We start from the raw sequence: 12,776 nt of genomic DNA, 5'->3' as shown, positions 1-12,776 counted from the left end.
GGGTTATTTATTTAAATATTAATTTTTTTAACAGTAAATTTAATTATGTATTTTTGTTAAGCCCTCCCCTTGAGTGGAGTCACACAACGCCATTTCAGACATGCATGCATCGTTTGTGAAAGGGCAAGGGCACCAAGGCATTTTCTCCTTAGTGAAGGGCACCCTATATGAGGACATTGTCAATTGTTACCCTATATTATCATTTCAAGGGCACCAATACAATTACCAGGGGCATGGGGGCAATCGCATTCGTTGCTTCCGTGAAGTATCCGGCCTGCAATTTGTTTCGTCTGTAATTTGCAACAATTTAAAGGGGCACACCGGCTCACCATTTACGCAATCCTGCGACCTTCGTTTTTTGTTTAAAAATGCTCAAAAACGGCAAAATTTGATGATTTGTTAATGGACTATCCTACTTCGTTCATTGAAGGCCGTTGAAGTCATATCTTACTCGATTCTGTAGCCCAAATAGCCAAATTCAGCCGTTGAGATCCTTTAACTCTCCAGCAGGACTGGCTCGTCATTAACCCTGATGAGGGAGTATATACACATATTGTGTGATATGCATGATATGAATGCAACTGTCTACACGGTCGAGCCCATTTCACACGAGAGAGCATTTTAGCAAGGGTCCCTTGCTAAATTGTACCAAGGTTGTGTAACATTTTACAAAGTACCTCGTGTGAAAATACAACAATTTGTGTAAATCGTCCAGGGTCCATTGAAAGAGGCTCGGACATTATATCTTCCGCTTGCGGATTAAACCAAGGACGTGCGCGAAATCATCGTGTGAATGATTATTAGTTGCAGATGTGAAGAGGACCAGGGACCAAGTTCATATAGCTGCTTATGCAGATAGCTAAGTGCAACACAATTTTGCTTACCAGAAAAACCAAAGCTAAATTACCATGTCATGTGTACAGTTTGTGACTGGTATCCTGCTCATTTTCTGCTTCGCAAAATATTGTTAAGCAATAATTATGTTCTGCTTTATTACTATCCGCAGTTCTGTACCCGCATTTATGTTTGCATTTTCGTTAAATCTTTCAAAAAGAGATGAATTTGCCCCGTACCGTCACTAAGAAGTATCTTCGTCGCGTATCACAAACCAAACTAAACTGTCACTCTTATTAATTGATGAAGCCCACAACCATCATTGCCTTTTTTTATATTAAACCCAAATTGGTTTATTATTTTACTCTAGTGCTTTGAAATACGTTGTTATAGAAGTCATGAAAAATCCTTCAATGTTTGCAGTCATTATAAATATTTCACATTGTCTTTAAACCCAACACAAGTCCTTCCAAGTAAAGCATGTGCGTGTGATGTATAAGGAGGTACAGCCCCAAGCGATGTTTCTGGCAATGCAAGGCTACACTTGATTCAATTTGTTCTTGATTGACCCCCTCTTTCTCTCACTCTGCGTCCAGCCGTAAACGTTTTCTATCGGACTGCAAACCATCCAGCCCTTTACTGCAAGTCCCGGTTTATATGTACTGTGAATGCACTTCACCACCGAGCCGAAATGTGGATTCAATTCTTATTGCCCTGGGGTTTTTGTTTCAAGATGGGACTCATTATGTAGTTCACTATTACAAGTTTGCATACCCGACATATGATAGCGTGTGAAGAAAATTAATGTTTTTTTTATTTTATTTATATAGGCCCATATACACGTATCCAATACATTACATGTAACTTGCGAAAGATCCCCACTGCTGATATAAGGAAGTTGGCAAGTAGCTTTCACACGGCATCCCGTCACAATGTTGTTTTTGTTTATAAAACGAAGGATACAAGAAAATCACGACATCGGTATTTAGGGTGGGGAGGGGTAGCTTTAATACGGTAGCACACCAGACAAGCAACCTTTGATTGAAGGTGATCCTATAATTGTGAAAATCATATCGACATATTTTGTTATTGTGTAAACGTTTTTGTGCGGTTATTCATGTTATACTTAATGTAATAATTCAGACGTCGCCAATCGCAAAAACACCTCTGTGTCTATGGGGTGTACCGTCTTTCAAGTTAATATTCTCAATTTTTGACGGTATCTGATGGCAAATGTTTATGAATGGTTTGTGTATGAAGATGCATTGATAGCAAACTAGCTCAGGTCTGGCTGGTCTGGAATTACGATACATTGATATGAATTCAGCCTGTTAACATTATTTTGATAATAGACTGTGCAGGTCTTTCGTATGCTATTCAAACGTTGGGACCCATTTAGTGCCCGAATTTGTTTCCTTGTATAGCCCCCATTTTCCCCCTTTTTTTAAAAGAAACATTTACATGAGGGGAAAAAACGAAGTCAAATCATCCACGACCCCGAACAATTATTGGTTTTGCGTTACGTGCAGACTCGTGTGCCGCCTTGCTGTTAAAATTCAAACTCCCCTACTCGTTTGCCGGTTTTTTTTTCACAGTTGTCCTATACAATGCCAGTCAGTACAATCGAGTTCCTCGGTTGTACACGTCACAGATCTTTACATGAGTATTTACACGTCACAGATCTATATATAAGTATTTACACGTCATAGAGTTATATATAAGTATATGATACACTTACATGTACATGTACGTGGTACCAAAGTGATTCCAAAGTTCGAAAACGCGCGAGACTTGGACTGACCGTTGATCCATCACAGACATGTATCTGCACGCGCGTCACCTAAAAAAAACCACTCATCAGGCACTTGACTCCCAAAATAGCACAACCAAGTATCATAATATTATTATGACGTCAGATAAACTTAAACAATACCTAGAACACTCAATAATGAAAACATCTCGTGTTAATCTGTTAATTTGCTAAATTAGTTTATTATTGACCAACAAAAGCAAGTGTCCCCTTAAATATTCAAACACGTTTCTAAAACTCATTAGACATAGGCCTACTGGTGTTTTTGGAGTTAAAGTATCCACATTCAAACCGGGGATCTATAACGAAGATGATTATTCTTTTTAATAGGGTCCCCCGGTTTGGTAGATATCCCTACTTGGAAAGTGTGTTCAAAACCAAAGGACCTTTGCAAGGAAAAAGACAAGAGAATCTCGGGGAAAAACCTCACAAAATCCAAACAAACTACTAATAAACTACAAACAACTACACTACAGACAGTGGATATGAAGTCCACAAACTTGTGTGTGATGTTGGATTAAACAAAAGAAGTTTTGTTCTATTGTGGTGCGAAACTCAACCGTCGATTCGATGGCACGAGTAGGTTTAAACATGTGTTTAAACTGTTTAAAAAACATGGTCCTGAAAACACAGAACCAGACTACATGTATTTGGAAACGTATAGTAAGACTACATTATGACTGATTATCAATCTTTGTCTCAGCTGAAGTTACAATATCGTACCATCCGAACGTCAACAAGGGCGCCACCAACGTGACCAATGACTTCAAACAGTGTTTTATTCAAGACGTTCTCCTTGTTATGAACTTTAATTTGAAAAGAATAAATGATTCGACACGAACCTATCAATTGGTAAATTTAAAAAAAACTGCCACCAGTTAAGATTATTTTTTCTTTTAAATTTTATCAGATTGACATCACTTGAAGTTGTGAGATTTCCCGGATTTTATTATTCTCTGCATTGGACATTTTGTGTGTTTGTCACACAAAATGTCCAGTTTGAACTTGTTAAATTATTCCATCTGACTAATCAGTTTAATTGCGACGACAAAACCCACTTTTGGCACTTTAAATACATTTGAGAATTCTTTGCAATACGAGCTAAATGAAAGTTGAATAATCTAAAATAAGTAACATCTCATGTAGGATGACGTAATAGTTACATTTAATACGGAACCGTAGTAATATTTTACCGAACAGATAAACCAAATCAACAATTAATCCCAACTTAAGTTACCCAAAATGCTAACTTTTCATGCGTGCTTATATTGATGCTAAAAGTCAAAACCAAATCAATTAAAACCTAGTATGGTACCGTTAAATCAAACGAACAACATACTGAGATTTAATGCGTTGTCCTTGGTTGTTTTACCCAAAATTCTTGTAGCTACAACACCAGCGACAGTATTTATCTGAAAAGAATACCAAAAAGTGTCAGTTAATTTAAACACGGTCAGAAAACCAAACAAGTCAAAGAAACAATGCACGTCAAAATTCAGTGTATACAATCAAATGACGTATGAGGGCGCTGTTGTATGAGTAACAGCCCTGAGTAACAGGACTTCACAAAACTTATCGCAAAATTAATACTAGCTACGCGCGCTTTAGGCGTGGAATGAGGTGCATGCTGGTCTAACTGGCGATCAAGCTTGATCCCTGGGTAGACCAGCATGCACTTCATTCACCAGTTAACGCCTGCGCAATGGGTATTTGCGAAATGGTCTTTTCAAATGAGTCGATCAAGAAGATCCCTTTTTAAAGGGAAGGTACACGTTTGTTAATTGTAAAAGACCAGTTTTCTCACTTGATGTATCATAACACAAGCATAAAATAACAAGCCTGTGAAATATTTTCTATATTGGTCATTTAAGTTGCGAGCAAATAATAAGAAAACAAAACACCCTTGTTGGACGAATTTGTGTGCTTTCAGATAGGAATAAAAGACTGCTGGCTAGAAGTCTTTAATTTTTTTAGGGAGGAATTACCTCTTTCCCAAAATCTATGCTACTTCAGAGGGAGCCGTTTAAAACAATGTGTTTTACTATCAACAGCTCTCCAATGCTCGTTACCGAGTAACGTATTCAAGTTAATATTTGTTTTGTGTAATTACCAAACGTGTACCTTCACTTTTAACTTGAACGAAATTTGCATTTCAATATTGGCATCAAAGTTAAAACAAAACACTACCACGAAAACAAGTAGTAACAAGCAAAAGGGTATTTTGTTAACATTCTGATTTAATGAAAAGTGGTTAACATAATCTGTAACCTCAAAGTACAACTTCAATCGTATTGTGGTCATATCAAAATAATGTATTCTGCTATCGAGCCTTTTCATCGCCTCCCCTGCTACTAACGATGACGTCAGTTCGGACACGGCCTTGTTTATTTTGATTTTATTTGATTTGAAAAGGTTTATTCACAATTAAAAATGTATTCGCGGCAAGTGGCCGAATAAAAACATTTGCACCTGTACACATTACAAACTTTAAAGGCAGTGGACACTATTGGTAATTACTCAAAATAATTATTAGCATAAAACCTTACTCAGTATAAACAAGTAATGGGAGCTGTTGATGGCATAAAACATTGTGAGAAACGGCTCCCTCTGAAGTAGCGTAGTTTTCGAGAACGAAGTTATTTTCCACGAATTTGATTTCGAGACCTCAAAATTAAGAATTTGAGGTCTCGAAATCAAACATCTGAAAGCACACAACTTCGTGTGACAAGGGTGTTTTTTCTTTAATCGTTATTATTTTGCAACTCCAATTGAGCTCAGATTTTCGCAGGTTTGCTATTTTATGCATATGTTGAGATACACCGAGTGAGAAGACTGATCTGTGACAATTACCAATAGTGTTGTCCTTAAGAAATACGAGTGGTCCCTAGCAATTATAAAGTCAGATATAAAAACTTTTCTAAATTAACTTACGGATGGTACAGTATCCAGCGAGATGTTCCAGAACTTTGGAATCCAGTAGCCGTTGCCAGGTGACCCACGTTTTGTATTGGGTTAGGGTCGTCCCATTCCAGAAGAAGCTTCTTGGAAACTCCTCTTCCTTTGTGAAGTTTCAGATGACCATTATTGAACTCGAAGGTGTAATCTTTGGGTTCAGTTTCGTCAAGTAAGCCTGGACAAGCCCCCTCTGCCACCGCCTCACATCCCTTGCAACGACGGAAGAGACACCCTTCGGAACCTTGAGTTCCCATGACTGCAACAAATCAACACTATACTGCTGATTTTGTTTTTATACATAGTATGCTGTAGTTGTAGTAAATCATAATAATAGTAGCTGCTCTTAATGCGCATTCCCGTCCACATGCGACGCTGAATGCGCGTATTTTACTGCAAGGTTGGTTGTTCTCCGTTTGAATCACGAGACCTACTCCTTCCAACATAGCACCGCCATAGTTTACAAGATACTGTTGCGCAATACGATGCCAATCAAACCATGAACACATGGGCGAACCTCTTTTTCTTTTCGATAAGTGCACTGGGTTCACATAAGTGCGTTAATACACAACACACGGAACCAACGGCTTAACGTCCCATGAAGCATAATGGTTCAGTGTATTGCTTAAAGGACACATGTGTCACGGCTGGGACTCGAACCCACACAGTGCGGATCGGAAGCACAAGAGTTTGAATATGGTGCTCTTTACCTCTAGGCCAGGACACGTCACAACGTATTGATAGATTTGCAAGTGAGTCATTGACCGATTGAGCCATTATCTAAAAAATATAACAATCTGGGGAGTAAGGCCGAATCGGAACTGGCGGCTATAGCTATACGGCTATGGCTGTTGCTAAGAACTTCATATGACGCAGGAATCAAGCCATAGCCGTAGCCGCCTGTTCGGACAGTGTCGGCCTAACTTTCATAGATATCCTAGACTGGATTATTCCACAATATTGGGGGGGGGGACCGAACACTTTGTGGGAATTGCACAATTTCAGAATTATGTAAACTGGGTATGAATATTGGCCCCACCAAGCGTTGGGATAAAGTGGGAGGCTGTCACGCATAAGGGTTCTGAACACATGAATTTTACAGTCATATCTTTGATAAAAAAAAGCAGCGGAAATCGGAAGAAGAACTTTTGCAACTTGCTGGTTTGGGAATGCGACAGCTTGAGTGGTTCGGGTGAAGAAAAAAACTCACACATTTGGAGACAGATCACAGAAACATAAACCTTATTATTGTTGAGAGTTAACTTACCAAGCTCGTACATCGGTGCAGTCGGTGTGTCCGCACCTTGGCAGTTAGATACGGCCATATGTGCATCACTGTCTGTCATGACTCCAAACTCCAATACGTTGTTCGTCATGCGAGCTCGTTTGAATCGCAATGGGTATGCCATGTTGCTGTCGTAGGTAGAGAAAATGCCATAAGCTGGAAAAAAAACATTTTATTTCGTAATTTGAGTTTTATACTTTCACTTCCATTAATATTTTTTGTTCCCTAAAGGCACTATACACAATTGCTTATTACTAAACACAAGTATAACAGCTGACTTCTAGAAAGCATTGGAGAGATGTTGATAGTATAAAACATTGTGAGAAACGGCTCGAGCTCTCTGAAAAAACACAGTTGTTGACGAAAAAAGGTAATTTCTCACTCAAATAATAAAAGTCTCCAGCATAAGCCTTTTATTATATAAAGCTGAAACCAGACAAAGTACTGCAACAAAGAAGTTGTTTTTCTTTCTTTAATCACATGCAAATTCGATGACCAATATCCACAATTTTCACAGATTTGTTATGTTATGCATATGTTGGGATACTCTAAGTGAGAATACTGGTTTTTGACATAGGTGTCAAGAGTGCCTTTAAGCATTGACGGAAGTGGACCCTACTGGTAATCACTCAAACTAATTGTTAGCATAAAACCTTACCTGGTGACGAGTAATGGGGAGAGGTTGATATTATAAAACATTGTGAAAAACGTCTCCCTCTGAAGTGACGTAGTTTTCGAGAAAGAAGTAATTTTCCACGAATTTGATTTCGAGACCTCAAGTTTAGAATTTGAGGTCTCGAAATCAAGCATCTGAAAGCACACAACTTCGTGTGACAAGGGTGTTTTTTCTTTCATAGTTATCTCGCAACTCCGACTACCAATCGAGCTCAATTTTCCACAGGTTTGTTATTTTATGCATATAATGTTGAGATACACCAAGTGAGAAGACTGCTCTTTGACAATTACCAATAGTGTCCAGTTTCTTTAAACGTTTACTTCCTTTCCGGTCTCTTCTCCTGTATAATATCTAGCTGCGTTTTTTTTTTTTCATTTAGATTGTTAGATTGTTTAAAGACAGTGGACACTATTGGTAATTGTCAAAGACCAGTCTTCTCACTTGGTGTATCTCAACATATACATACAATAACCAACCTGTGAAAATTTGAGCTCAATCGGTCGTCGAAGTTGCGAGATAATAATGAAAGAAAAAACACCCTTGTCACACGAAGTTGTGTGCTTTCAGATGCTTGATTTCGAGACCTCAAATTCTAAACTTGAGGTCTCGAAATCAAATTCGTGGAAAATTACTTCTTTCTCGAAAACTACGTCACTTCAGAGGGAGCCGTTTCTCACATTGTTTTATACCATCAATCTCTCCCCATTATTCGTTACCAAGTAAGGTTTTATGCTAATAATTATTTTGAGTAATTACCAAAAGTGTCTACTGCCTTTAACATTGACTGTGGCCTGAAGGTCAGCAAGTTTGACTGAAAATAACTCACAGACTGCGTACTCAAACGAGTAGTATATGATGTAGTCCATCATGTCGCCCTTGAAACCTGCCCATGTGAAGACTTGATCTTTGACTGGCACAGCAATGCAGGCTAATGCGTCGTTCTTCTTGTAGTTGTCAATGTCACCCACGCACAGGTTACCATCAGACCAACCAATCCAATAGTCTGAGTAGTCATCATAACTGCCACTGGAGAGGACATGGTTCGCGGAAACGCTCTGGGAACCCTTCTTGACAATGACCTTGGTGTTGGACTCAGCTCCGATAACTATAAGATTTGAGAGGAGATACAAAAACCTTAAGTGTCTTGCCACAAACTGCGTTGCTTTCTGAATGGTATTCGTCTTTGATAACAGATTTACATAAAACTGTCTGGAATTTCTGTCATAAATGTCATATTATTTGATGAGAAATAAACAAAACTAATTTCCCGTTTGGAGATTAAATTGATTTTATGCAAAATGTGTATTTTTTTTATATACTCATGACCAAGATGGCCGATCAATCCCAAACTTCTACAGGTTTGTCAGTATAATGGTACCAGCGAACTGTTAGCAAACTGCTTTGTTAGCAAAATCAATTCTGTAATGTTCTTTTAAAATGTTACTTGCTGAATCCATACTTGGTATCATTAATGGTAAATGCGTTGTATGCTAAAATATCGATCGTCTTCTGAGACGAAAACTATTTTTGTGGCATGAATGTTTTACTCCTTTTTCAAAAACGACCTTTCTCAGTGAGTAAAACATCAAGGGAAGCTTTCTACCATCATAATCTTCAATCTGTGTAAATTTAATGTAAATCTGTGGACATTGCGTTTGTGTTAGGAAAAAAATACACAGACCCTTTAAGCTTCTCTACCTTGCCCAACCTTCTTCACTTAAAATTCTTGAGATTGTGTTTGTCACTGGTATAATTATACAAATTTAAATAATAATTATTACCAATTCTTATATAGCACATTTCACACTAACCGTGTCAATGCTCTTTACATTAGTGCCCTGGTCATAGGGCCAATAAACATCCCTGTAATGTTTCTCAGCTCCCTAGGGAGTATACAAACCGGGCAACAGTTTATATCGCTCCAAAGGCTCTTTCATTCACAATATCAACCTCTACTCTCGCAGGTATCCATTTATACCCCTGGGTGAAGAGAAGCAATTATAGTAAAGTATTTTGCTCAAGGACACAAGTGTCACGGCCGGGATTCGAACCCACACTCCGGTGAATTGTAGCATCACAACTTGAATTCGATGCTCTAAACCATTTCGGCCATGACACTTCTTCACTTATAATTCTTGAGATTGTTGGTATAATTATTAGCCGTGCTCAAGGCAGTCGCATTATTCGCTCCGAAATAAACCCTGCTGTGAACCCACCCGTATACACTGTGCGTGGTGCGTGTAATCGAGTACTGTGCACACAAGTCATCCGCACTCGTACCACTAACCGCATGCGGAGGCCGTCATGCCGACTGACGGCCGACGCATGCGGATAGTATCGTGTCGTGCGATGTTACGCACAGTGAATACGGGTGGGTGTTAATACAGCGGCAGTCTTTTTTCAGAGTGAATAATTCGACTGCCTTGAGCAAGGCTATATAATTATACAAATATAAATAGGTATACTTACTGATTTCGTATGCACTATCTGCCTTTTCTTTGTCTCCCGTAAGCACAATGTGAATCTGTGCATCAGCAGCCAAGCCCACTTGGATCTCCTTTTCGAATGAACGAAGAGGTTCGGTTATGAAGGTCCATGTTTTGTCATTCTGTTCGATAGGGTGTGGCTTCAACGTAATCGTGTCCTCTGAAAAACAGTCCAGACATCATAACAAAAGTTAAAGGCACTGAACACTATTGGTAATTACTTTAAAAAAAATATTATCATAAAACCTTACTTGATTACGAGTAATGGGGAGAGGTCGATGATATAAAACATTTTGAGAAACAGCTCCCTCTTTCAAAAAAGAAGTAGTTTTCCACGCATTTGATTTCGTGACCTCAGATTTAGAATTTGAGGTATCGAAATCAAGCATCTGAAAGCACACAACTTCGTGTGACCACTGGTGCGACAAGGGTGTTTTGCCTTTTTCTAATAATCATCAGCTGGTATATCTGGAAACAATGCTGTACAGTGCTAACACACATCGGTGTATGGGTAAAAACCAAAATTAATATTCATTTCCCCTAATGCAAATTTAACATATATTACATAGCTGGTATATTATCCTTAATGGATATCTTCCCAAAACATAATTGCAAGATCTAATGGTTCCATTTAAACGTGTTTTTCAATGTCTTTGTCAAGTCTCCCACAATGTACGATATACGTAGGCTTACTGGAATGTGTTCTTGCGACGAAACTTGGTTTATTGTTGCCCCGTTCATGCTTCCATGCGATACGATTTTGTACGTCACAGCCCTGTTTTCACAGCGATTGTTTCACATAATATGAGTTAACATTTAACCCTATTTTGAATTTCGAATTCGTGACGACATTGCATTCACTTTCGCTGGAAGTATGAACCGGACTTGAACTAGACTTGATGACAAGTCGTTAGGCGCTGCCTATTTGTCTGCCGTTCATGCAACAGTCACAGTATGATTATACACATGCAACAGTCGTATGAGATAGCGCGTGGATTCACACACACACAACTGGGATCGAGGGTGTGTGTACCGTCCCCGTTACTGCACCGCGCTCCAACTGCACCGCGCTTATTACCGTCTTGACTTCAAGACTAGACTTGAACCAGAAGGATAACATCACTATATTGAACCCAACGTTTTGTTTCGGCAGTTGTTTTTGTTTTGTACAACCAAGACAAATCTTCATCAATAAATAATTGAGTTTCCGCCTACCTTGTATAGTGGTTGACTGGTGTACTTTCCAGCTGGCCTGGCCACCATGTCCAGAACTGATGAAAACGTTAAAAGAGCCCTCTCGTGGTTCAATGATACTGTAAGTGATAAACTCTGTCTGTGTATCCTCATACACGACGCTTACAGAACCGTCACGGCGGAATAAGATAAAGTAGTTGACGAAGTGATCACTAGCAATGTTCCCTGCCGTGTCGAAGTTTTCGCTCACCGTGCATTCCTCGTCCTCATTACACTCTTCAACATGAGAAGACTCCTTGCCGATGTCTAAACAAAACAAAAACAACAATTACAAACATATTATAACATTATGTGGAAAGTTGCGCACAAGAACACGATTGCAACCGAAGGTGGGCTGAATGAATTCAAGGGGAAAGAAAAGAGGAAAGACGTCATTATTGGGGATACAATCAACTTCATGGCCGGTGTGGCAGGAGATTCTGCGCCCCCGGAGATTCTGTGCCCCCCCCCCCCCCACTCCCATACGGCAAACTGTGTACAAACTTCTTCTTGTGGCGCCCTCTTTTGAATCCTCCTCCCACAGCCCACGTTAAATTCCCATGAAGGGGACCAAATCTCCTGCGGACAGAATTCCCTGGGACACCGGATCTTGAGATGTACTAGTGTACAAGCTTGATGATACAGGACCAATCTCTAAGGACAGAATGCAATCAAGGCAACTCTAGAGAAAATAAATGACTCTCTTTGTGAATTCTGTGTAATAAAGAAGTAAAAGCTCCACTCCAAACTGTTGGGCGGTTGTATGCAGAGGGCACTATAGTTTGTCCTCTAAATTAGAAATGAATAGGGTGGACATTGAGGGCGCCATTTTGGCACCCTTGGCCATATCATGTATCTGTAGTACATCTGTTAGTAAACGAGAAATTGTTCTCTGTTTAAAGGTGTTGGTTTTTATTTGTGTTCAACTTGAAAAGGGCTTCGAGCCATAAAATTATGCCACCAAGTTAGGTGGCAAAAGGAAGAACAGTCTGGACATTTTGGGTATGACCATTGGCAAATGAAAATCCCAAAATGAAGGAAATAAATATAAAATGCAAAACGTGATTTTTCGTCAAATGATCACTGTTGACAAATGAGTGACCTGGCCAAAATCTGTAATCAGGCCAACAATGCAGTGGACACCATTGGTAGTTACTCAAAATAATTATTGGCATAAAACCTTTCTTGGTGACGAGTAATGGGGAGAGGTTGATGGTATAAAACATTGTGAGAGACGGCTCCCTCTGAAGTGCCATAGTTTTCGAGAAAGAAGTAATTTTCCGCGAATTTGATTTCGAGACCTCAGATTTAGAACTTGAGGTCTCGAAATCAACCATCTTAAACGCACACAACTTCGTGTGACAAAGGATATATTTTTCTTTCATTATTATCTCGCAACTTCGATGACCGACTGAGCTCGAATTGTCACAGGTTTGTTATTATATGCATATGTTGAGATACACTTACTGTGAAGGCTAGTCCTTGACAATTACCAATAGT

The 12,776-nt window shown here is 39.2% G+C and overlaps 1 protein-coding gene across 1 annotated transcript in view; it reads right to left on the bottom strand.

Annotated features, from left to right (window-relative positions):
• Positions 1 to 2,806: 2,806 nt before the first annotated feature.
• Positions 2,807 to 12,776, bottom strand: part of LOC117291697 — a 33,228-nt gene continuing 23,258 nt past the window's right edge. Inside the window, exons 25-30 of the mRNA XM_033773544.1 lie at positions 11,259 to 11,543; positions 10,027 to 10,203; positions 8,384 to 8,662; positions 6,864 to 7,037; positions 5,576 to 5,855; positions 2,807 to 4,056 (exon numbers count right to left, since the gene is read on the bottom strand). Of these exons, the coding sequence (XP_033629435.1) occupies positions 4,053 to 4,056; positions 5,576 to 5,855; positions 6,864 to 7,037; positions 8,384 to 8,662; positions 10,027 to 10,203; positions 11,259 to 11,543 (1,199 nt within the window). The 3' untranslated portion in view covers positions 2,807 to 4,052. The remainder of the gene's footprint in view (positions 4,057 to 5,575; positions 5,856 to 6,863; positions 7,038 to 8,383; positions 8,663 to 10,026; positions 10,204 to 11,258; positions 11,544 to 12,776) is intronic.

This window comes from Asterias rubens, chromosome 6, assembly GCF_902459465.1.
Source record: "Asterias rubens chromosome 6, eAstRub1.3, whole genome shotgun sequence".
NCBI lineage: Eukaryota > Metazoa > Echinodermata > Asteroidea > Forcipulatida > Asteriidae > Asterias > Asterias rubens.
This window is presented reverse-complemented; position numbering and strand designations above follow the sequence as displayed.